We start from the raw sequence: 27,093 nt of genomic DNA on the forward strand, positions 1-27,093 counted from the left end.
CTGAATGTGACGTGCTGGAACATTTCTGTGAACGGCATCAAATTCAGCAATCCCAAATCAACTAGAAAAACATAATTTGATCTTTTAGACACACAAAAAATGTAATTTTTGCTACGCTATGTAACCATTGAGCTACTGAGCAAATGGTAAGGATTCCGAGATATTTGCAAAACAAAAAAAATATGCTCACAAGCGCCGCCTTGTGGCAAAGTTTCGGATCTGTTGACTAGCTGCTAGCTAGCTGTTGAGCTGCTTAACATCTTTGTCGAAGACGCCATCTTTCTAAGTGGTTTCCAAAATATCCGCGAAACGCAAATTTCATGCTCACATGCGCTTCCTTCTCGAATCTCTTGGCTAGAATAATAATAGCTTTTGAGCTGCTGATCAATTTTGCGGAAAACTTCATACAGTCAACTCTCCCTTACTCGATGTTTCGTATCTCGGTATCGAGTTAGAGAACCATAGTAAAAGTTGGTTTTCATGGCTACCTCGATAGTTCCTTGAATCACATTTGCATTGGTTTTGTGTTCTATAACTCGATACCTCCCTAACTCGCTGGCCCCTTAAATATCGAGTTATGGAGAGTTGACTGTATTTCAAAGTGGTCAGTATCCTGCCATACCCGCAAAACGAGCTATTGAATAAGTTTGTCTAATATGGCGTCTTTTAAGTGGTCCGAATCCTGATGCGCAAAACAAAAGTTTAATACGCACTAGCGCCATCTTGTGGCGAAATCTCAAATCTTTTGGATAGAATAATGAAATCCCTTGAGGCAATGACGAAATTTTCCAAATACGTCTTATATAGAAGTAGCCAAAACCCTGATATATCCGCAAAACAAAAGTTTCATGCTCACTATCGCCGCCTGGTGGAAAAATCTCGGATCTCTTGACTAGAACAATGATAGTTCTTGAGCTGCTGAACAACTTCGCCGAAGACGCTAACCTTACAAATCCTCAACATCCAGAGATATCATATGTTATAAAGGGCCTTCCTTAGTCGAGTGGTTAGAGTTCGCGGCTACAAAGCAAAGCCATGCTGAATGTGTCTGGGTTCGATTCCCGGTCAATTCAGGATCTTCTTGTTCTGGATTTTTTTCGACTTCAATGGGCATAGAGTATCATCGTACTTATCACACGATATACGAATGCGAAAATGGCAACTTTGACTAAGAAAGCTCTTAGTAAGTAACTGTGGAAGTGCTCATAAGAACACTAAGCTGAGAAACAGGCTCTGTCCAAGTGAGGCCGTAATGCCAAGAAGAAGAAGAAAATGTAACATTCTTATCCCTCAAGGTTCATTTAGATTTAGATGCGACTTGTGAGGACCAAAGCTATTTTAGGCTCTCCTTCCTGGTTATCGTTTAACCGTTCTAAAACCCTCTATGAAATCTCAGTCAATCCTCCTTTTATAATTGATCACAAATAGCTGCTCTGATTGTATTAAATTCATATTATTTTTCGTCGGATCGTTCCAAAAACATAAGTTGCTTTAAACTTCTTGTATTCCTGCTTCCAATGAAAAGCAAAGTTTGCTTATCTGTTGTATTTACGTACAACGTTACAAGACTTCCGATGACAAAAGTCCTTTAACTGCATATATCAGAATCCTACTATACTACACTGATATATACAGAACATTGTTATATCCTACTGATCCTCGGCTCTGTTATCAGTTCTATCACGTAAGTGTTTCAACAACTTTTTATATTATTTAGAGTTTTACATTTGCAGAGTAGAGCATAGTCATCGGCGAGCATAGAATGATGCACAACCATGTAGCAGATTGAGTGTGTAACAAGTTTTCTTCTACCTTACTACAATGTGTTTTTTATCGTTTGATGAAGCGCACATTTCGGAAAATGGCTGCCAGTATGTCCGGTGTGGAGTTGGCTCGAGAGCTGCAAACCGTTCCTGAGCCGATGTCCTTGAGAACTTCAAGGCGGCCTTCGTCTTTGACAACATCTATCTCACTTCCAGCCGAGTGTATTGTGCTATCGGTTGCACCTGGCCCAGTGGATCCATTGCCGGAACGCAAACTACGACGAACGGAATCAACGCGTAGCTTCCTGAAGAAGGATGGACGAGCATTTCATCCGAAGCCATTTCGAATATATTGAGTATTGGTTAGTCAAGTCAATTGTTAAGTAGCTATGATAGCAGCCACTGAGTGTAAATGGTTTCAGGAATTCAAATAGTAAAAATTGTACACACTCAAAAAATTTTACTACACTCTCAACAGCTGAATTGTTTGTTAAGAATTATACTCATTTGTCATTGTTTGAATAACAATGAATTAAATGATTGAACAGTAATGAAACATAGTACTTCAAGGATTTACTTATTTTATGTTTTAATACTATAAAAAAAATGTAACATAGGAACACACTTTTACCAAACTGTTCTAGTTGTTGAAAGCTCACTGAAATTTTTTAAACATTTGAAGAGATGGTTTCCGTATAAAGTTTTCAATAATGAATCGAATCAGCTGATGTAGTCATACTTACAGAATGTTTCATTAGGTTTTCATGGAACGCAAAAAAAAGGTTTCGGCCATTTTTTTAAACTGTGTTACTGCAATTATTTTTTTTAGGTTCCAAAAGCTGCGGCCACATATTCAATTCCTAAAGAGCTGTTTTTATTACTGTTCGTTTTCATGACCATAGATATACGCGATCGATACATTATGACAGCTAAAATTACGATCGAATGGTTTTGGAGTCATTTTAGTATTAATCGGCATCAACATGTCAAAATGGCGGAACAGATATTGGACACAATCTTTCTTAGAAACTAATGAGCGCATTTGACGCCTCCCAAGCAGTCCAACCCCACTTACGGAAAGAGGTTGATTTTCTTTTATTTTATTTGAGTAGGCTTGAATACGCTCCACGACGTCGTGAAAGGTGTTGTTCACAAAAGTACTCACGTCCTTTTAAAATGTTGATATCAAAATATTGATTTGAAGATGTTTTAAATTACTGTAATACAAGTTAAACAACATGGATAACGATAAACGACACATAAACGAAAAATATGAATATAAATCAAAACTGATTTAATTATTTGCATAATCTGACATAACTTTGCTATGTAAAGTTACAGCTCATTGATTGAATACACTTTGTCGATGTTGTTTTTTTCTCAATTAATTAATTTGTTCAAGATGACATGTGTAAGGATTATGAGTACGGGGCGTTTGATAGCAGCGGCAGACTCCCTATTTGAGAGTCCATTGTCCACGTGCAACACATGACCTCATTCCATTTTTCTCCCATTTAATTCAAAATGCTTTATTCTACCTTAATTCCTGCAAAACTTACTGGGTATATCTATTTCAAATTTAATCCACCATTAGGTTTTGATCAATTCATAAGACTTTAGCTTGATTATTGATACTGAATATATGCCAAGTGCTAGTTGAGTTAGAAGAATTGCGATAACCCATATAAAATTTACAAAGTTGACTGAATTCAGCTGCTCAATTTGAATTTGACATGCGATAACTTGCCTCTACCTTGAGTTGCCCGAAGCAAGAACTTTGATAACAGTCTATCTGACTATCTGAATAGATAGTCTGATATTTTTCATTGCCTATTACGTGCTGTTGAAGTGTTGATTGCACTCTCTTATGTGAGGAGATAAATAGACGTCCAGTTTCCCCCTGAAGGGTAGGTATTGTGTGGAAATTTTCCCATAAGTAAAATAACAAGCAATTGTGAGATCACTTGGAGCGAGGACACTTATGTCCCAACTCAGCAAAAGTGGAAACATCAGAGTGTGTGTAGATTTACGATTAAGTGGATTTTTTCTGCATGATCAGTACCAATAAATGGTGAGAGATGTCAACGCGCTAGAATCCGTCATTACAATCATAGTCATCATCAAAACTTGATGCGCAGTTTTTCTGCTCAAAGTATTTTTTTTTCTATGAAAAAAATCTGTGATCCGTTTGGAGAATAAAATACAGTGAACAGATTTTCATTGAGGCTTCGATAGTATTAAAAAACGCTTTTAAAATTTATGAGTGACGGGTTCTGCTTCCTTGAGCGCTTCTTGCCTTAGATGTATTTAGAGGGGTGTTTAGTGTTCCCATGGGAGTCATTGAGAACGCTCTTGCCATATACAACTACATTCTTTGGAGATGATCCAGTTTAGATAGGATTCTACTAACTTCGTCCTTTTGCCATCACACAAGACATTCATATGCTAGTATTGGTCGAACAACAGTTGTATTCATATTTTTGATATGCACAGGCCGCAAATTTTATCAAAAGTTCGCTGGCATAACCGAAGGCCTGTCAGCTTTCTTAATATTCAATTCAATTTGAAGTACGGTTTGAGAATTTTTGTTTCCTAGAGGCGTTAAAATTTTCCCTAGAGCAATTAAACCAATACATTTTTTGTGAACTGAAACTGCATGCAAATCATATAAAATCTTACCGAAAAGGTTATTATTTCAAGTTTCTCAAATTCGGATAAATGTTAATAATAAGAAATAACACATGTATTTAAAAAAAATGTCGAGCATCCCCAACAAGGCAAACTTGGGTATGACACTCATTTCGACAGGTGAAATCTCTAGTGTTTTCGATATGCATGGTATAGGTTTGGTATCTTTTTATGAAAGTATTTCGGAATAAGTTGCACTACATTTTGATCGTTTCGGTTTTGATCTACATAACTTGTAATCCTTTTGATGCTTTCGACTGGTATGTTTCGCACTGGGGGATTTTTTCGGTAATGCAGTCTTAGGAGCAATTAATACGACAAAATTTGTTCTATGCCCGACGTTTCAATGGTCTATGCCATCTTTCTCAAGGGTTAGAAAGATGGCATAGACCATTGAAACGTCGGGCATAGAACAAATTTTGTCGTTTTAATTGCTCCTAAGACTACATTGTCAAAAAAATCCCCCAGTGATAACTTGTAACTTATCAAGATCAGTTTTATCTCTTAATATGAATGTATTAGTTAAAAACTTCTTCCTGCAATGTTGTTCAATGAGAAAGTATGGACATTTTTTCAATTTAAATTTTCTTGTATAAGTGCAGTTTGAGAAGATTCATGTTTGAGCAGAAATATAAATGTTTGATTACCGTCATGCAGGGTGACATTGGTCCATAAGGGTGACTTTGGGCCAAGATTTTTACAGCGAACAAAACACCATAATAATGAAAACAATGTAGCATGTGTCTTGAATCAGTGCCGGATTTGGGCTTCGGGGGCCCGGGTCAGATCTCATAAAGGGGGCCCTTTTATACGAATTTCAGCACGTTTTGGGATTCCACAAACCAACGTATTGAATTTGAATTTTGAAAGAGATGGTCAGTCCAAGGATATGAGAGGCCCAAATGCATAGTGGTGCAAGTTACATTTGCTGTTGTGAGCTACATACATTGCAAAATTCACCTGTTTCCAAACTTTTCAATTATACTTTTAGATTATTTTAAAAAAAATATAACAATTCATGACAGAATTAGATCTGTGAATCATCAAATTCTATGCAAAAGTGTCTAAGTTCTCAAAATTCGCCCATCTTGACAAACATGTTCAAATTTTGATACTAAGATATTTTGAAAATAAACAATTTACGATAAGTATAATCTTCTACAAAGTTTTGCATTTAATCAAAGTGAACAAATTTGCAGAAACATGCCTGCTTCTAAATATTTACGTTTCAAAAATACTCCAATTGAAAATTTTTGGCATTTTATTAAATAGTACTTTTTAATTAAATAGTACTACTTAATACCTTCCAAACTTTTTAATGGAATTTGATTAATTTCAAGTTATTTATGAAATGGAATACAAATTTCAGGTCAATCGGTTTGTAAGAAGCTGTCATACAGTTCCCTAAACTTGAACATTTTGTATGAAATTCAGCCTTTTTTTGTAAGAATTTCCCTTACACTTCAAGTTTCTGATAGAATTGCAAATATGTTTAAATGTTGAAGTTCTGATAGGAACCCTGTAAACTCTTTAAATTGAGCAATGCTTCACAGGTTTCGCCGTATTTTTTAAGATCCTGCAAAACGTTAAGCGCATTTTAATTCCAATATTATTTTAAAACTAAATAGAGAAGAGTTATGACAATTTTGGCTTAACATTCATGTTTTCTTGTAATATATTGAAGGATTATCATTGACCAAACAATACTGAGCGATTCAGATATTAGGCGAAGGAAAAAAATGACTCAAATATTGGAAAGTTGATTTAAACGTTTGAATTATATGTTCAAATGTCTAAAAAGAAAAGAAAAAAGATATTCTATTTTTTTTTGTTCTTAATTTTGGTTCCTCGGGGGCCCCCTTAATCGGGGGGCCCGGGGCATTTGCCCCCTTGGCACCCCCCCAAATCCGGGCCTATCTTGAATACGTTATAAATAGCCAATGGATAGTCATGAATTAGTTTTTTGACGCCCACATTAGCCGGCGGTGCACTTAAAATTTTTGTTACTGAAAAAATAGAAATAGGTCTTTTTCCTTAACTGTTTGACAATGAATTAAAATTTAAAACAATGGCATGTCGTTTTTCAACATTAATTTGATTGCAACAGCCCAGAGAACATTTTTGAGTAGGGTGACCATATTCAAAATCAGAATATTTAATAATTGTCTCAAATTCCAAAAACGATCGATATGTCCAGCAGTAGCGTTTCGCAAGATTCTAGCTATTATGTTATATTGCGCATTTCTTCCACCACTGGACTATTGGATAAGTTTTTACAAGTGCGGAAACGCTAATAAAAGTGCCCGATTGCATCAAATCGCGTCGGTGTGTTCAGCGTGCTTATTCTTCGCAATCCAAAGAATAGGTGCTCTGAAGACACCAACATGATTCGATGCAATCCCGAACTCTTATTCGCACTCTTATTCGCACTCTCATTCGACTTTGCGTTTTGGGAACTCTATATTGAATTGGTTGCAAATTTCATGGATATTCTCCGTCCATTGAAAATCCAAGTGATTTTGATGATGCCGTTGATACTACAACATCCTACATTATGGAAGCGTTTGAAGAAGCATCCCAGACAACCAGAATGTACGTATAATGAAATCACTTTTAGCGTTATGCGATGGTTACATGTGAAATGTTTCACGTATAATATGTCGCAAAAAGGCCTTATGCGTACAAAAGTGGAGGCTATATGCGTTTATTTTTTATATGATACAATATAACATGCTATATGAGTGTGTAGATTTTCTTGAGAACTAATATGTACTCTTTTGCGACTTAACTTATGATAAATTTGACAGCTGCTACGAATTGATCCGTCTTACTTTGTATGATTATACGGGACGAAACGAAATGTACATATGAACTCATAAAATAGCGTTTTATGCGAGGAAACTCATCAGTCGAACGATTTCATCCACCACGCAGTGAAGATGTGATGCAATTTGTATAAATAAACGACTTTGTTCGTAAACTGTTATGCCACTTCTGGTTGTCTGGGATGTCCTCTGCGGTCTGTAAAGACTACAAGAAGGACCCCATGGTGGAATTCCGATCTGACTAGACTCAGGAAACAATGTAGAAGGAGTTGGAACAGACGCCGTTCAGCTGGATCAGGGTCGTTCAAGTCGGCTCGCAAGGCTCTTCGTTCTTTGTACACAGCAGCGCTTGAGGCCCTTTTCGACGTTTCGCCACTACACATACATCTTAAACAAGAAGCACTTTCTCGCTCTTACCGTTTATGGGTATTGGGTCTACTGGAGAAAAATCCAGTGAATCGTAGATCTACACACACTTCTTTGTTCCCACTTTTAATGAATTAGGACAAAATTGTCCTTGCTCCAAGTGATCTCACAATTGCTTGTCACTTTCCTTACAGGGCATTTACCACACAATTCCCTTTACGGGAAGAGTGGACGTCGGGCTATTTGGAAAGAAGTATATCAAACAATATAGTATGTTACACTGTTGGCTCCCTTCTTGAAGGTAGAGCTAATGCAGGTGTATATTTTCGTGAGCTAAGGCTGAATCAATTTTACTCATTTGGTAGAAACTGCACCGTTTTTCAGTCGGAAATATTTGCTCTTATGTGTGGAGTGCAATCAGCACTTCAACAGCGCGTAATGGGTAAAGTCATTTACTTCTGTTCAGATAGTCAGGCTGCTATAAAAGCTCTTGCTTCGGCCAACTCAAGGTCGAAGCTTGTTATCGCATGTCTAACTCAAATTGAGGAACTGAATCCAGTCAACTCTGTAAACCTTGTATGGGTACCTGGCCATTCTTCCATCGCTGGAAATGAATTGGCTGATGAGCTAGCTCACGATGGAGCATCGCATGACTTAATTGGCCCTGAGCCTGCTGTCGTCAAACAAAATTGTACATTACTGAGCCATCTCCAAGGGTGGCGAAGTATTCATCAAATCTGTCAAAGCAGAATTGCAGTCTCTTGGTCAGAGCGTTGACAGGCCACTGCCGACTCTACTATCACATGGCAAATATTCAGCGTGCTGACTCATTTGTGTGTGATAGTTACTTGGTAAATACTTATTAAGTGAAACTAAATTCAGAAGCCTGAATATAGTACCGTAAAACGGGGTAACTTTGATAGTTTTTTTCGAAAAAATCTTGAATATTTATGCATGCTGTTTCAAAGAATTATACTTTATATTTTTAAAACAAGTACTGGCATCCTAGCTATCGATTGCAGTTGATAGATTACCAAAAAAATTATTTTTAATGGACATATAATTTTTCATATAATCGAAAGTCGGTTTTCTGTTTCGGGGTAACTTTGATAATCGAACAAAATTGAATGGATTACGGAACATTTATAGGGCATCGCATACCTCTAGGCGTTTAACGTTATATGGAAATTGTTGACTTAAATTACAAAAATGGTCCCAGTTTGTGAAAATGCTTTTCGCTAAGAGACTTGAGACCATATTCAAGATCTATGATAACTAGGCTGTCAAAGATAAGTGGCCAACTATTCAAAACTACATCAAATAGTCATCGTAGAATAGATTGTTTGTAAGCGTTTCGAAAATGCTAAAATTGTGTCAATTTTTAATATTCGTATAAAAAGCCTCAAATGTTCTTGATTCAAATGAAAACCGCTCTTACATGAAGTGTCATACTAATATTCTTTAGTTTTGCATTCGTTTTGCTTAACTGATTAACAGAAATTATGATATTTCGTTTAGTATGTGGTGGGTTATGCACTATCGAAGTTACCCGCATTATCAAAGATACCCCGTTTTACGGTACATAATACCATTCCAAGCGATGAAATATAATATTTGTTGATAGTTTTGCGAGAAGAAACAAATTTTTTGATTAAACTCCAAATTTGCTTCCCCTAAAACCCAATTTTTCAATCCTGTTTGCCTATGAATCAAACTTTAACTTGCTGTTTTTTTCGACATGTATTCAATTTTGGAAGCCCAGTGAACATGTTTAAGCAAAAAAGGCAAAGTATGATTACAATCCGAATACCATTTAATTAAGAAACTACTAAAACCCTCAGTTTTAAAAACCTGTTTGCCTTTATTTCGAAATTTGAAACGATGACATGTTGTTTTTTTACATAAATTTGAATATACTTGTGAATATGTTCGAGCAGAAATGAAAAATTTTGATTACACCCCAAATTTATTTTACTAAAAAAAAAAACGTTGAAACCCCTTATGTTTTAACCTTATACAGGTAAATCAAAATTAATAGCGAAAACGTGTCATTTCTCTACATAAATTGGCTTGTAGAAACCCATTAAACATATTTGTGTAGAAACCAAACATTTTATTACAATTTTTTTGCACTAAAAAAACAACAAACTTGAACAACTGTATATTTTTAAACTTTTATTTTGAAAAAAAAAACAACACATGTTATTGCTTTGAGTTTTGATTTACAGGCAAACAGGCTCGGAAAAATAGAATACTTCTTAGATTTTATGTACGAGAAATGTTGAGTGTAATCTAAAATTAGTATTTATTATTATTCTAGAAATTGCTTTGATTGTTGATTTTCCAGTAAATGAGTTTCAATAATAAGGATTTTCGTAATATTACTAAGCAAAATAAAATTTAAAGTGTAAAATTCTATTCCAGCTAGTTAAAAAAAAATTGAGTGCAGTTTTTAACTAGGACGTTCTTTTCCAGAGATAAAACTGATCTAGATAATTTGATTTGTTTTCCATTCCGGAACACCATTGCCGATTCCGCCAGGGCCCCTTTGGGGACACTTTTGTTTCCTGTCCAAAACATACCATGCAACGTCTTAATCTTCATGAATTCGAAAAAAGTTTTCAATAAATGAAGAATGAACTCGGTACGAACAGATGTGGTCACTCCATAGCTCCTGGCACAGGTTCCACGAGGGCCTCTTTGGGGACATTTCCATTTTATGTCCAAAACACACCTGGCGACATCTCAATCTTCGTGAATTATAAAGAATATGTCAATAACGGAATTTTGCCACTCCAGAGCATCTAGCACTGGTTCCGCAAGGGCCTTCTCGGGGACATTTACGTTTTATGTCAAAGAGATATAGTGCGACGTCTTCGTGAATTTGAAAAATATGTCAATAAAGGAAGAATAAATTCGGTACGAACAGGCCACTGCAGAGCTCCTGGTTACAGATTCTACGAGGGCCTCTTTGGGGACATTTCCGTTTTATGTCCAAAACATACCATGCGACGTGAATTCGAAACACGATATACAAACGCGAAACTGGTTAATTGTGACAGAAAGCTGTGGAAAAGTTCACAAGTAGAGTTACTGTGCATGTGTTGAAGCCTTTGTGCAGGAGCCACATTGCTTGTAGGCGCACGGGAGCGCTGTACATTCTTCTTCTTGGCATTAACGTCCCCACTGGAACAAAGCCGAGTACTCAGTGTAGTGTTCTAAGAGCACTTCCACAGTTATTAACTGATAGCTTTCTTTGCCTAAATTGCCATTTTCGCATTCGTATATCGTGTGGCAGGTACGATGATACTCTATGCCCAGGGAAGTCAAGGAAATTTCCATTACGAAAATATCCTGGACCGACCGGGAATCGAACCCAGACACCTTCAGCGCGACTTTGCTTTGTAGCCGCGGACGCTAACCACTCGGCTAAGGAAGGCCCCTACATCGCTGTACATTGTAAGACCTTTTTTGGTGCGTCCTATTTTTCTTGAGATATGTATCAATGCGGTCTTATGCGCTCCGTTACATGTGCTTTTTAAAACTCAGAGCAATACTTAAATGGGTGACCAAATTTTTCAACGAGGATTGAAATTGTAACTCTCGGATCGCGAATTTTCGACCGTATCATGTAGACCATCTAGACACCTGCATAATGAGGTGAAAGTAATTGTAGAGGTTCTTCGTTACTAAGCAGTTATTTCACAACTTGGATACCGATGGCGAGCCGTAGCACCGAGCAGCGCATGGGACGAGTCCCCCGGGAGCACATCACCTAGCGCGCTTACAGAATTTTCCTGAAGCTAGCGCAGCACACTAGGATTCCGATTAGCTGAGTGACGGTTTGGTTGGAGACTCGTCATTTATGTGCTCCTGAGAAATAATACTTGAAATTCTATTGTTTCAACCGAAATTAGGCATGGAAAATTCTAAAATTCTCTAAAAATTCTACTGAATCAAATTTTGTCTCTGGGACCACATGCGCATTGCTAATGAAAATGCTAGAAACCATATATCAAATCTTCTATGAGAAATCCTAACCATTTTACCCCAGAAGCGTGGTGTACGGCTTTAAGAATCAATTAAGTTTCGGTCTTATTTCGAAGCCATTCCCACAGCAGCACCTAATTATTTATAGGTTGAAGTATGTCAACGGTAACATTGCGTTTAGAAAAAAAAAATATTATCAGTAAGAAACATTAGAGATAGCATGACGTCATCAAGTAGTTGTCGCAAAATTTAATAGAGTGAGACATTCGGAAAAAAATATATATATTTCATAGTTATATGCTACAATCATAGAAAATGTTACTGTCATTAGCAATACAATAAAAAGAAATGTTTATAAATGCTTACGAATGAAATTAAATTATTGAAACAAACAAACCTAGGGAATCATTTAGCATAAATAAGAAGCTGCATTCGAGTACATTGTTTCATGTGACACGTCAATTGGAGTAGTTAAAATTAAAACCATACGGAAATACATATTTTATCAAAACAAAACAAATTAGTTCTATTATTAACATACTTAATTGCCCTCCCGATGATGATCATTCATAATTTGTTTGAAGCATTCACAAATGGGTAAATTGTACAAGGTTGAAATCATAACCGTTACCCAATGATGAGCGTTTATTGAAACGGTCACCTAATTCTGAATCGGTATTTAAAGTCAGCTTTTTAACACTATACCATACACATGTGGTTTTGTAATGATTTTTTTTATGATATGACAAACTCAGTTTTGATTTTACGTACGAATTAAAATCACTTGTAACACACTTAAAGGATACATACAATGAGTATTCAATAACGGAAAGTCATCTTCTTCTTCATACTTAGTAAACCCAGAAATTGACATTTTTTCATAGCTGTCCTCTGTTAATATTTTGATTAGTGCCTTCATTGGTTTCTATCAGATTGTTTCAATTTTATGTTTATTTTTCAAGGGGCACTACTGACTAGATTTACATTTTTTTTCTATTTACGTTTCAACCAAAGCAGCATTTGAAAATGTTTTTAAGGTTATCTTGTTTACTCAAAGGCATGCTTTACCACAAAAGACAAAGGATTAAAAGGATACATTTTGTAGTGAGAATTCAACTGACAGGAGGATATTTTGCGAATCATTATTGGCTTACTTTTAAATGAATACAAGGACAGTTCAGCCATTTTTACAATTCAAAAATAAAATGTTAATTATATTTAGGTACCTTTAATCGTTTCAACATGTTCTTATTCTATGTCAGAAATTTGAGTTTTGCAACTGCCAATAATTGAGGTCAATATTTGATTAACTCGATCAACGATTAGCGATCACTCGAAAAAGGCGTCTCAATGAAATTCATATTTTGTACGGAATCACGAATAAGTTACCACATTTCGATGTGCATTAAAAACCGATGACTGCATTTCCCGTAAAAAAAATCGAAACTAGCAGAACACATTACAAACAGTCCTTTTACTCCTTTGTCTCTCATTAGTATCGTTTCCTAATCCTTCCCCTTTGTCTTTCGGTACGCATCGTTTGGGTATTTGTGTTGGTGCCATGGCATAAAATACAAGAAGGTTTAGAATTGGTTTTGGGATACATCGTCTAGTTTTTGTTTCTATCTTTTCAGTCTCATTACCAGTGGTGTTAAAATTTAGATCAAGGTGTTGTAAAAACTATTGTATTCCAAAAGCTGTTTTGTACGTGTAGTTATGTTGGAAATCATATTACAAAGCAATAAAATGATGTCATGGTGTCCTACTTAAATATATTTGATTTTTTTGCATGTTAGTGTCATTCCATGTACTGTCTTATAAGACGTCCATCCCGCAGCTACATAACGTAACAGCATTTTCATCGTCTAAGTTTGGATGGTTGTCTCTTCTGATTCTATAAAACAATACATGCTTGGCGATGCAAATCGGACATAGACATAGCCAAGATCGATTATGACATTACCAAAATGCCATTGTCAAAATAGATTTTTCCAGTGCCAAAATGGGTTTTGGCATTGCCAATCGGATAAATGATTGAAAAACAATGGACAGCAGTAAACAATAAACCCTCTAGCTAGGCCTTACCGATTTCGATCCTTTGTTTATTGTTTTAGGATTAGTCGTAAATATAAATGTACTTATAATTCGCTCGTACGGTTGGCAGAATTTTATTTCGATGGGTAGCATAAAATTGGTGCCTTGTGTTCTCACTTTGTCTTCGGTTGTTACTCTATCAGATTAGAAACACAGTCTTCCTTCTAACGATAGATGAGAAATGAAAATTGGTTGCAACGAGGCGTGAGGTATACGGATTCTTTTAAACATGTTCTTACAATTCGATCGTGATTAGTTACGATGGCACAAAAATGTTTTCAAAAGATCTGAATGTTTTTCCACGGTAGAACGGTTTAAAAAGTTTGCCTAATATTTGGTTGTTCAGGGACTTATTTTCATCTTTTGTTTTATATTTTTAAAACTGTACGAAGAGACACATTAAACTAAGATTTTGAATATTGTTTTGTTTGGAATTTGCTTATGATTTTTTTGTGATTCTTCAGTTTTCCACTACTTAATCCTATATACAAGAGATGTCGGTAGTATTCGAATCTCATAAGAAGACATTCTCCGTTTACATCACAACACATTTTCGTTGGCGTCGTTTGAGCGGTTCTGGTCGAAGGACTGCTCGTACAGCTTCATCAAATACCTGCTTAAGACCACGCTGCGTCAATGCTGAACACTCCATATACTTGACAGCACGAACTTTGTTAGCTAATTTTTGTCCCTGTTCACGTTTTAGCGCCGACAAACCTTGCTCAGCAAGCGCACTCAATGTTTCTCGATCTTCGCGTAAATCAATCTTAGTACCTGAAAGAAGTAAACATAATTACTTAAAATCTTTTTGCATAAATGTAAAATCAGCTGAAGTATGATAAAGATTTAAAAATATGGTTGCCATTAAACATGACAGAAGCCCAAAGTATCCATAATGCAATCAATTCAATATAAAATTCTTTTACTTATTTCTTTTTATTTAAATTCAATATCCACATACTAAGAAAGCTTCGACGATGAAATAAATTTAAAATGAACTAAAATTGAAAACACTACTTCGAATTTTAAGAAACATGAAATTCGAGTATGATGGAAGTACCAGTAGTAAGGTGCAGAGCTACCTGGGCTCTTCCATGGTTCACTTTGGTATGGAGGGTTTTTTTCGGCTGAATTAGATAAAATTTTGCAATAAGAAGCACTTCAATATGACGCATATTATGGTAAAATATGGGCACAGTGGCTTATAAAAACTTTACCAAAGTGAATCAAAAGTGACAAGAATACGATCGGGCTTCCTATGTTATCCCCTTCGAGCAAAAACGAGTAACAGGATAATATCACATAGATAACATGTTGTTGGGGCCTTCCTTCGCCGAGTGGTTAGAATCCGCGGCTACCAAGCAAAGCCATGCTGAAGGTGTCTGGGTTTGATTCCCGGTCGGTCCAGGATCTTTTCGTAATGGAAATTTCCTTGACTTCCCTGGGCATAGGGTATCATCGTACCTGCCACACGATATACAAATGCAAAAATGGCAACTTTGGCAAAGAAAGCTCTCAGTTAATAACTGTGGAAGTGCTCATAAGAACATTAAGCTGAGAAGCAGGCTCTGAATGAGAACGTTAATGCCAAAGAGAAGAGAAAGAACATGTTGCAACTCCACACTAAATTTTAATTTTTTTGATGGCTAAAATTATGGCTCTATCTTTTCTTTTCCCAAAATTTTCCCGTGATTCATAAATGGTCCCTGATGATTATATTTAAATGAAAATTCTGTAATACACATTATTTGATCCATACTGACTCATGCTGGCCGATGCGAACAACGAGGCCAGGTGGGAAGCGATTCTGGATGACGATGATTGATGACTTCAGCCGCTGCACCGCCGTTTATTTGCTAGAGAAGAAAGCAGAAGCGCCGGAGAAAGTGAAGAAGTACGTTCGGTATACGGAAATTCTTTTCAACCGAGAGCCTCGTTTTTCCGCTTGGATGGTGGAGGCGAGTACGCAAACAAAGAGTTGCGCTAGCGGGATTTGGGGCAAGTGTGCCACCTTAAGCAAATTGTTTTCTAACTTTGTCTAAAGCTTAAAAAAACCACCAATTCAGCCTCATGGTGTTAGTTTCACATCTTTTAATAAGCACTGTGTCATTTAAAAAGAAAATAATTTCAAAAAGTATTAGTTTTGGAGCTCCTCAAATATCATCCAAAATAACCTGATTTTCAACACTATGGGGCAAGTGTGCCACCCTTATGGGGCAAGACGGCCACCGATTGAACATTCATGTAATTCTACTTGTAATGAAATTTTCTTTATTTCCTGTTAATATTGCTAACAAAGCAGAGCCTAATTGATAATTTTGAAAATATTTTTAAGTTTACCGTCATGAGGGGATGCTTTATAACAAGGTTCATCACATGCGGAACTCTACTAGTCAATTCGAATAACTAAAATTGGTATTTTTGTCTCCATTCAATACGAAATATGAATTACTCTTTAATAACGGGGGAACTGTATTAATATTACACTAGATCAGCACTATATAACGGTAAAATATTACTACACTTTTTATATTAAACTTTGGGAGGGATTATTAGAGTACGTTTAAAACTACAAATGAACTTTAACACTTCACTTTTTGCAAAAAATAAAATACTAAAATCACTAAGGTGAGCAAATACCTTTAAACTCTAATATGTGTTGCTTATCTTGACAGATAGGCCTATTTCGTCTGCGACTTACAGACTTCTTCACTCGACACTGAAGAAGTCTGTAAGTCGCAGACGAAATAGGCCTATCTGTCAAGATAAGCAACACATATTAGAGTTTAAAGGTATTTGCTCACCTTAGTGATTTTAGTATTTTATTTTTTGCAAAAAATGAAGTGTTAAAGTTCATTTGTAGGTAAAATATTGATGAAAATAAGCAAAATAGTTTTTAAAACGCCTTAAATCGTGTTATTATCGAATATTTGGAGAAAAAAAATCACTGTGGGAGCAAAAATGTTCTCTATTCCCCTTCTACACTTCAGAAACCACTACTGGAGCCTCATTTTGGTTTATTATTATGATTTTGTTGATGATGCTTACATTTTTATGAATTTCACTCCAACTATTTTTGTTTACCAAATAGGTGGCACACTTGCCCCAAAAAGTATAGATTTCAACCAAAATCGGGTTCGTGTGTAAAACTAAATATTTTTTTCGTTCAAATGCCACAATTACTTACACATTTGTATAGCTTCACGATGTACAGTACGTTTGAAAAATTCGTTATTAATTTACCTTTCACCGTGCTATTTAGAAACAACGAAATCTTATAAAAAAACCACTGAAATTTGATTATTTTCACAAAAATCGATGTAAATACGTGAAAACTAAAGTAATTTTCGTCATATTTTGACCATTGTATAATGAACTATAAGGGAACATATTGTTAAGCTCAAATAAAAAATATAGATTGTAGTTTTTATAAAAATCAGGTGTGGCACACTTGCCCCTATGGCACACTTGCCCCTATGGCACACTTGCCCCAAATTCCGCTACTTCTTTGTCAAGGAGGACATCAAAGCACAGCGAACATACATTGAGGCTCGAACAAAATTTCATCAAAATCATGTGTAAAGATAAGAGCCAATCATCAGCGCCGCCAACGCAGACAGCCCGACATACAAATTCGTTTCGACCGCACGATGGTGCTAGTGAACGTCAACATTCATTAGCGCACAGAGCAAGCGCCAAAGTGTATAAAGCGGCAAAATTGAAGCCTCCCTATTCTGACAACAGCGCCGTGCAACAGGAGATAACGACATACTTTGAAATGGCCAGTACAAAGCTTTATACACGCTGACGATTAAAGATGAACGTCTGTTCTCTGTGATCAAAGCGCAGTTCACAACAGCATATACATCATTACAATACAGTGTAGCCGAACGGAAAAATCGATCGCTGGCTCGATCGATGGTGACGACGATGCTCCTCGTTGCTGGTCTACCCAAGCGATATAGGGGCGAGGCCGTGCTTACGGCTGCTTATTTGCAGATCCGACTTCCGTCGCGGTCCATGGAGGCAACTACACGGGTAAAAATGCGGTACTCTAAAACAGGAGAAAGAGTCATGATTTCAGGAGAAAAGTGTGTTTTAATGTTATGAAAATACACCATGACCAAAAGTCATGAAATCATGAAGAATTTTACTGTAACGCCGGCTGTACGTTACGTTTTCAAATTATAGCGAAGAAAAATGTCAATGGGTTACATGTATGCCCTGATTCGCTACTCGCCGCATAGTAACGCACGTGCGCTAGTGTCGACGCACGAAAAATCGCTAGAAGGTAACGGAAAAAATATGTGTATGGCGAAATGCATCTAACGACTTATGATGATGGCTAACATGCCTACTAAATGTTTTTTTCGATTAAATCTTCCATTAACAAGATATTTGAAGTTAGATGCCTTTCCCCATACAAAATAAAGTGAGAAAACTCCTGCTGATCAACTGTTACGGCTACAACTGTGGTCAAGAGCAAAGCCGGTAATCCATTGAAATCCTCAAATCATGAAGCATGAATGCTGGAACCATGAATAAAATGAATGGAAACATAAGCACTATCCATGGATTTAGTCATCTATCATTTATGATTCCTAATTTTGATACGAAAAGTGACAATTTCGGTCATGAAATCATGAAGCAGGTTCTGATATCATGAACACAGGTCATGAAAACATATGCACTTTTCATGTATTAAAATACCTGTCATTTATGATTCCACTTTTGAGCATGAGCATGAGCATATATGACCGTACAATTCGTAGTTGCTACTCCGTGATTGACTAGAGCAATCGAAGTTGCACAGGGAATTAATGAATGGGGCTTGGGATTAGCTTACCATTCTTCAATGTGCACAAATTGAGAGCTCAAATATTAAAAGTCAATAACGGCGCCGGCCACGTCATTACGGTCATCGGGGAATGGAAGGAATGTTAGCTAGACAACCGTTGTTACTAGAGACCGAAGAATCTTCTGCATCTCCACAGTTGTCATGGAAAGGATATTGGGTTAGTGGGATAAGGTAAAGATCTGGGAGTCACCAGCGGTTGGTGATGCGATCCATGATACATTCACACCTAACCCGTTTAACGCCTATAAAGTGTTAATCGTTCACTCTCGCAAAAGCAAGAGATATGATCAACAGATCAAACACTACTGACCCTAACCACGAATCACGCCACTATTTATACATGCCACGCGAGCGACGCGCAACACGATTGATCCTGTTCACATCACCCGTCCACGCAGGAGTAAGTAACGCGAGCAAAGGATCAAACACTACTGACCCTAACCGCGAATCACGGTACTATTTATACATGCCACGCGAGCGACGCGCAACACAATTGATCCTGCTCACATCACCCGCGCCCACAGGAGCAAGTAACGCGAGCAAAGGATCAAACACTACTCCATTTATGATTCCAATTTTGATGCTGAAAAGTGGCAAGTCGAGTCATAAAACCATGAAGCAGGATCCCTGAATCATGACCTCATTTCATGAAAACGAAACATTATACTATCAAATATTATACGTCAATTAAGATCCCAGTTTATATTTGCCATTGGTAAACAAATAATATTAAGATTAAAATTGTTACTGCTTTTGTGCCGGTAGATTTGTAATAAACCGTGAAAACAGTCTATAAATGTCAACCTAACGAGTGTAACATCCCAAGTAACCACTAAGCTATATAAAATAGCACCAAGTTGGTTCTATAGTCGATTTAAAGGCTTGGCTATCAGGGCTTATTGGAACTATATCGCAATTAAGGGCTGCTATAGAGCCACTTTTGGCGAATTATTTGGCTGATAAACGGCCTACTTGTTCCGAGTCTCTGAAGTGAGAGGTGTCAAAATTTTATAATAGATCAAAGAAAAAGGAAAAAAATGTTTGTTTATTTTCCGTCCTTTTGTGCCTTTTTATGTTCCTAATCGAAGTTGATTTTTTTTGTTACGTGATCCAGGTTCGAACTTATGTTTCCGAGGCTCCTATTACATGATTTTCCCTAGATTTTCCAACTGCTGCAATGATGGTTTAGTTTGCCCAGGATAGTATTTAAAGCATAAGAGATTACCCAGGTGTCCAGATAGCCTCGGTAAGGTTGTTAGCAAACTCATGGAAGAGGCCACGGACTTCATTGCAGTATATAATGGTGGAAGTTAAATCCCTTAACAACTAATCGAAGAAGGATTTCAATGAGATGATCTCGCGGAATAACCCCAAAAACGCTTTCATGATTCATTTTGTATTTCCCCTCGCTGTTCTTGCAATGGTTCGGAATGAGAAAGTTCTTTATCAGGAGTGTTGCAAATCGGAAGCATTCAGTGTTTCCACTACTCATGAATTTCTATGGATTTCTTCCGCTGCGGAATCGTTTACTTTCTGCAATCATTCTGCTGTTCAAAATATATTTTAACCAAATTTGATCATCGAATCTACATTTGTTTTGATAGAAATCTGTATCGGCTTTGTTGTCATAAACGTCATGTCACAAGCCGTTTATAAGCATTCACAGCCCTTGTGTACTGCTAATAGGCACAGGGTTTACAAGCCCTGTAACATAGCGTTATATACCCGTATACGACTAATATCAGGGCTTGTGGATCACAATGCCTAAAAGCATTTAAAAATGTTATATGCTGCCAGTTGGCACTGACATGCCGTTGAACAGCCCATTTACCGCTTATAACAGTGCTTACTGGTTACCTGGGATATTTAGCAGTAACGCAAACATTCGGTGGTTAGGTTTGTACGCAACATGTTGTTTCGAGAATCAATTGAATTGGCAAATGGTCCCTGGGCTGGTGGATTGCGTGAGTGATGGAACACTCCTTAACGACTCTGCGGATGTAGTAAGTGGAACTGGAACATCCGGCTGCCGAAGACCTTTTGTGAGCTGCTCTTTTATAGGACGTGGGGAATGCATCGCTCCCGAACAGTTAAAATCGCCGACGAGCTTGTCAAGCAAAATCTTCGCTCGAAGCCAAACATTGCCCGGTTCTGCATAGTCAGGATGAAGTAAGTACATTATGATACATCCAACAGCTCCGGCAGATTAATTGTGTCATGAAACAATGTAGGAACTCACGGGAATTTCATCAAGAATGTCATCGATATGATGACAAGGTTCCTAATCTTCTAATTTATTTTTTTTTCAAAAACAAAACTAGTGTTGGACAAAACATTTGCAACTTTTTCGATTTTCCATACAAAATGATCAACTTTGGTAAGCTATATCTCAGTTATTTATTGACCGATTCGAATGAAATTTTGGCAGAACATCAGACATAACTTGAATTTTAACATATATTTTTGAGTGATTTTTCCAATAACAAGTTCAAAAGCAGTAACAATTTGACTAAAGTGAATTTTTTGACGATTTTTTATAAATGACATAATTAAACATATTGAAGGAATAGCTTCATGGTATTTTCAGCAAAGTTGGAAATTTTGACGAGATGAACAAGTTTGTTGAAGACAGTTTTTGTGTAGGGCGATCAGATTTTGAGATAAATAGTTTTAAATTTTTCGTCGAAAATTACACTTTAGTTAAACCGTTATTTCTTATAAACTCGTGATTGGAAAATTCATTCAAAAATATATGTTAAAATTCAAGTTATATCTGATGTTCTGTGAAAATTTCATTCAAATCGGTTCATAAATAACTGAGATATAGCTTACCAAAGTTGGTCATTTTGTATGGAAAATCGAAAAAGTTGGAAATGTTTTGTCCAATACTGTATACAGCACACAGCATGGCCGGCCTGAAAACTTTATTTTAAATCAAATGCTTGTATACATTTGGCTTGCATACCTTAAATGTGATGTTTGAAAGTTAAATTTTTATCCAGCATTACCCTTGAGTACTAATCTTCATCTGACCAATTTATTGGTATCCCGCTCATTGTGACAACTTGAAGGTTTCAAATAATGAGCTTTTGGTCAATGCGGGAGTATTATAAGTTGAAAAAAATGAGGTTTTCGTGAAAATTGAGTTTTGTTCATGCGAAAATTTTACAACTTTTCAAAACAATGATTACTATGCTTATGAACGGCACTACCGAAGAATAATGTCTCACATGAGTTCTGCAAACGATATGAGCAAGAAAAATGCATTTACTAAAAATGACATTGTTGAAAACTATTTCGTTGTCAAAAGTTTCATAGGTATTCCATATTCCAAGATGTTTTAATTTTTGAACAGCTCAAAAAATATATTACTTGAGAGTTCGGCCTTCATATTCAGCTTCAGAGTCCATGATTTAAGTAAGCAACGACATTTTCAATATGATCAAACGTTGTTTACTTGGATGATCAATGATACCCCATATCAGTCAAATCAAAAGTACGCCTAAACATTTTTTTAACACATGCTCAAAACTTTCAGAAAACAAAATATAGAATATAGTCACGAGTATGCAGTACTTTTTTTAATATAGAACTTGCAACATTTGAATCTTCAAATCAAACTGATCAATGTTACCCCGGATTTTTGATACCATTTTGAAGCTTCAGGAAATCATGGACTATCCATAATGATTACCAACTGGATTGATCAAATACTTCAAATTCGACAACTCTTCTTGACATCGTGCCAAGCTGCTAACCAGGGTTGCCACATATACAGATTTATCTGTATTTTACAGATTTTCTCGAATATTTTGTGATAAAGAATCTGTATATACAGATTACAGATTTTGTGGAAATATACAGATATACCGATTCTGTATACAGAATTTGGCCAAAATTATACAGATTTATACAGATTTTTTTGAAAAATGAAAATTTGTATTTTTGAAAACCATAAAATTTTATCTTAGATGTGTCGATTCCGCAATGTTATTACAAATGGTTGATATTTTAATGAATTTCTGGCATAATGTTAACTTCTTTCTCAATTTTGGTGCATACAGATTTGATATACAGATATTTTGTTCTTGGATACAGAAAAAAAGATAATTGAAGTACAATATACAGATTTAAATGTGGCAACTCTGCTGCTAGCATAGCATAGCATAGACTGACTGTACATGTCAATGGTTGCTACTCCGTGATTGATCGGAACTGGTAAGAATTGCACTACGATCCAAATGAATAAGGGATGGGAGTTTCCGCTTACTCTCGAAGTGCAATTTTAGCAGATCTAATATTATTGATCAATAACGGCGCCGGCCAAGTCCTTACAGTCAGTTGGGATGGGGCAGGAATGTTAGGGTGTAATGATTGTTGCTTCTAGAGACCGAGAATACCTCTGCATCTCCACAATCACCACGGGAAGGGTGTTTATTAGTGAGGGAGGAAAAGATCTGGGAGTCACCTCTGGTCGGTGATGCGATCCATGGACAAGGGGGAAATATACGACTTATATTTAAAGCTAGTTTTGTATTTTTGTCTCGAGAAGTTTTTGGTAGAAAATACGTCAACATCTATAATGTCGAACAATTCAAAAGACGTTTTTATCAATGGCGAAAACTGAAAATTACATGTATATATTTTAAACTATATGAACAGGAATAATGCCGACACTTGTAGTGACGAACCATACAAAGTTTGTTTGAAAATTACATATGAGTATTACTGTGCATTTTGTCTCGATATGGTAGAAGTTTTAAAAAATACGTCAACATTCACAATGTCGAACAATTCAAAGGTTATTTTTCAATAATGTCAAAAAGAGAAAAATATATGTATATTGAAATTGTATAAAAAGCACAATGCCGACACTTATAGTGACGAACCATACAAAGTTTGTTTTAATATTACATAAAAGTTACGCTTTCAAGAAAAAATGTGTTATCATAAGCATGAAACGAACTCACCGGTTGGTAATCCATCCTCGACTGAACACAAAACTGACACTGACAGCAAAACTTCACGAAGCACTACCCAGCAAGGCGCTCCAAAACAGGAAAAAAAAGAGTTCTCCGGCGACGAAAACACGCGCGAAACCTATTCGACGATGCAAAACCGAACTGTCCTGCTTGGGCTTCTCGAAGCACTACCCAGCAAGACGCTCCGAAACAGGAAAAAAAGAGTTCTTCGGCGACGAAAACACGCGCGAAACCTATCCGACGATGCAAAACCGAACTGTCCTGCTTGGGCTTCTCGAAGCACTACCCAGCAAGACGCTCCGAAACAGGAAAAAAAAAAAAAGTTCTCCGGCGACGAAAAAACGCGCGAAACCTATCCGACGATGCAAAACCGAACTGTCCTGCTTGGGCTTCTCGAAGCACTCTTAAATGTGGCAACCCTGCTGCTAATCTGAAACTGAGTGTTTACGGATTCCAACTACAATTATACCAAACGGAACCGCTGTGCAGGCCCTACATAAATGTTTGATTTTGGTAAAACTAATCGCAAACCTGAACTCTTACTTACCGACAAGTATGATTGGTGCGTCTGGGCAGTGATGTTTTATTTCTGGATACCATTTGGAAGTAACATTTTCGAAAGAAGACGGGCTGGCAACGCTAAAGCATATGAGGAATACATCCGTTTGTGGATACGATAGAGGTCGTAATCGATCGTAATCCTCCTGACCAGCGGTATCCCAGAGTCCGAGTGAAACTTGCACCCCATCCACTACCATTGGGGCGGAATAGTTGTCAAATCTGCGGAAATTATTACAATTAATACGGAAACCAGTGTGACCACTCAAGCGCACTGTTTGTGATGTGCTCTTTCGAGCATACCAATATCTGAAACTTACACCGTGGGAACGTATTCGCCGGGAAAACTGTCGGTTGTATAAGAAATGAGCATACATGTCTTCCCTACCGTTCCGTCACCAACAACAACGCATTTGATGGGTCTTCCTGAAGCCATCTGGGGAATGAAAATAAAACTGTGTAAGATATTTCCTAATAAGTTTTCCTGATTTCCTACATTCAAGCGCTGTAGGTGATTGAGTAATAAATCGATTCCAAAAAAAGCGAAAGTTCTATTTTTACTACTAATCTCAAATGAGATGCATCAGTTCGTATCAATGTACTTTTTGCTGGTATAATGCAGATGCTGCCGGGTCACGATACATTTTCTGGTTTATACGAATGAAAATGCGCCACGAAAGAGGAAATTTTAATTAATCTTACTCGCTTTCAGCCAATTAACTGTTAAGAGCTTTATGTGTGGAAAAGTGCAATTTCGCTTTTCAAATGATTCGTGACTGGTTTAATCGCAGCATGCATTGATCGTCAATGGTAACTGTTCTAGTGTGTGGGCAAAGGTATCATTCAACACTTATTAGTAGAGTGCATTAGAGGCAAATAGGCTATTAAAAGGCTATACTCCAACACCGCTTGAGTCATGTTTTTCAATGAAGATGGTTTTCACTTTCTTTCTTTCTTTCACATTCTCCACTTCACTGGACGACGGTGTAATGAAGAACGAACAAAATGCATTGACAACGCCTGAATTCTACGTGAGCCAAGGGTGGAGTTGAGTTTTGGCGTGCAGAAACTTACTTTTTGTAAGAGCTTTGTGTTACAAACAAATAGACAAATAATAAATACTTTAAAACAAACACAATAATCTTATTTGTTCAATTTCTTGAGGTCATCGGGATAAATCAAATGCTCCCGAAAAATGTTGATCACTTCACCACCACTTCAGTTCCGCAAAAGCAGCTGTATGTATGTGAGGCGTATGGAAGTAGTAAATGTCAATTTCTGCTAAGGTGTACAGTGCTGCACCACTGCAACATGACGGCCGTCCCGACAAACATAAGCTATGATACAAGACCAACACACAAAGTTGGAAAACGGCAACATGAATAGTGCCTGTGCATGTGCTATATTGAAGGCACTTATTGAACCTCTATAACAAATTTAAATATAGGGTTACGGTGCCAGTAATCTAGTAGTGAAGTAGTATCACATGTGATGCGATTTTAACATATTTCGACCAATTTGCATTTATGAGAATCAGAGGCGCGTCCACGTTTTAAATCATGGGTAGGACAAACGTTAACAAAAATTTTGAGCACAGTGAAGTAAAGAAAAAAAAATCCTATGGCTGAAAATTGAAAGTTACTATATTAAAGGGACTAAAACGCAAAGGCTGCCAGTCGCTACCACCAGACTAAAAAAGTCTTTACTGAACACCTTAAAAATAGGAAATTAGAGTCCTTTTTCCGCTTCTAGCTATCGTCCAATCAGTCTGGTTTCCTCCATCAGTACTCTTTTTGATAAGGTCATTCTGAACAGAATGATGGCCCACATCAACGAAAATTCAATTTTTGACAATGAACATTTTTTTTTTTTTTTTTTTTTTAATCTTTATTAGAGTGTATTTTAACGCACGAGGGCTAGTTCTACACTTAGACAATGAACAGTTCGGATTCCGCCATGGACATTCGACCACTCATCAGTTTTTACGTGTAACAAATTTGATCCGTTCCAACAAATCTGAAGGCAATTCTACTGGTCTTGCTCTTCTAGACATAGAAAAAGCATTCGACAGTGTTTGGCATGAAGGTTTGATCGTAAAATTAAAAAAACTTTAATTTTTCAACATACATTGTTAGAATAATTCAGTTATCTGTCAAATCGTACACTCAAAAAAATCCAAACGTCATTGCTACGTGAAAAATTACGTAGATCATTCCAAATTCATTTTGCCTCCACTTCACCTGACTAAGATAAAGATCACTAAGCCATTCATTACCATCAAATAGTGAATCGGTAATTATTACTGAGGTTACCTATCGCACTTACGTGAAATTCACGTAGGTGCCTAAATTCATTTTGACATCTGCATATTGTACGTACATTTGGTGTTGAGCGCAAATCCTAAGATGGCGCCCGCATGATTTTTGAACAACTTCAGAAGCTGCTGAATTTTAAACCCTGCGTTAGATTGATTTCAAGGTAAACATGCTTTGAATACCGAAGAATTCATGCATTACTTCATATTTTATACCTGATTTATAACCTCTATCAATTATAGCACGCGAAGGCTACAACAAGACAGAACAAACTCACAACATTTGGGAAACAGGATTCACAATGCTCAGATTGAATATAAAAATATCACAATCTTTTAGGTTTGTTTAAATTTTCCAATTGAGAATTAGTTTTCTTCCAAAGCCTATTAGAGATAAGGTTGGTCTTTATTCCAGTTAAATTTAATGCAAAACCATCTAGGTCCTATTGAAACGCTTCGTAAAGGCTACCGGAAAATCCACGTAACTCTCACGTGTAGCGCCGGTGGAATGGACAAAGTTTTTTTTAAGAAAGTCCTAATTTCTCAGAGGTTTTATGCAATGATTCATAAATCGATCTTCCTGGGACATCGTCCAAGATTCCTGGGCAAAATACCTTCTTAAATTTAATCAGGAACTTCTCCAGAAATGCCTCCA

General features: G+C 36.7%; 2 protein-coding genes across 18 annotated transcripts in view; one reads left to right on the forward strand and one right to left on the reverse strand.

Moving 5' to 3' along the window:
• Positions 1 to 25,356, forward strand: part of LOC5580230 (microtubule-associated protein tau) — a 171,077-nt gene extending 145,721 nt beyond the window's left edge. For 14 of the 15 annotated variants that reach the window (XM_021852597.1, XM_021852594.1, XM_021852601.1 and 11 more), the window contains one exon: positions 1,847 to 3,370. In XM_021852597.1, coding sequence (XP_021708289.1) covers positions 1,847 to 2,119 — 273 coding nt within the window. In that variant the 3' untranslated portion in view covers positions 2,120 to 3,370. Of the gene's footprint in view, positions 1 to 1,846; positions 3,371 to 25,119 lie in introns of those variants that run through there. The other variant, XM_021852570.1, reaches the window with a different exon arrangement.
• Positions 11,898 to 25,367, reverse strand: LOC5579494 (ras-related C3 botulinum toxin substrate 1). Of its 3 annotated transcripts, none has more exons than XM_001647742.2 (4): positions 25,199 to 25,367; positions 24,445 to 24,560; positions 24,114 to 24,346; positions 11,898 to 14,500 (listed from the first exon to the last, which is right to left on the reverse strand). In XM_001647742.2, exons 2-4 carry the CDS (start codon positions 24,558 to 24,560, stop codon positions 14,262 to 14,264), a joined length of 588 nt encoding a protein of 195 aa, XP_001647792.1. In that variant the 5' UTR covers positions 25,199 to 25,367; the 3' UTR covers positions 11,898 to 14,261. The 3 variants fall into 3 exon arrangements, with proteins under 3 accessions (XP_001647792.1, XP_021708351.1, XP_021708359.1); XM_021852659.1 differs by lacking the exon at positions 25,199 to 25,367 and adding an exon at positions 24,727 to 25,064; XM_021852667.1 differs by lacking the exon at positions 25,199 to 25,367 and adding an exon at positions 24,621 to 24,715.
• Positions 25,368 to 27,093: the final 1,726 nt, after the last annotated feature.

The sequence above is a fragment of the Aedes aegypti genome, chromosome 1 (assembly GCF_002204515.2).
Source record: "Aedes aegypti strain LVP_AGWG chromosome 1, AaegL5.0 Primary Assembly, whole genome shotgun sequence".
In the NCBI taxonomy this organism is placed as follows: Eukaryota; Metazoa; Arthropoda; class Insecta; order Diptera; family Culicidae; genus Aedes; species Aedes aegypti.

Bases quoted from the DNA above. Each gene is read 5' to 3' on its own strand.
- LOC5579494 (XM_021852659.1), bottom strand. From the start codon at position 24,768: ATGTATCGTGACCCGGCAGCATCTGCATTATACCAGCAAAAA. The intron at 24,561-24,726 runs GTACATTGATAC...TTCATTCCCCAG, and splicing joins CTGCATTATACCAGCAAAAA to ATGGCTTCAGGAAGACCCAT. The intron at 24,347-24,444 runs GTAAGTTTCAGA...TAATTTCCGCAG, and splicing joins GGCGAATACGTTCCCACGGT to ATTTGACAACTATTCCGCCC.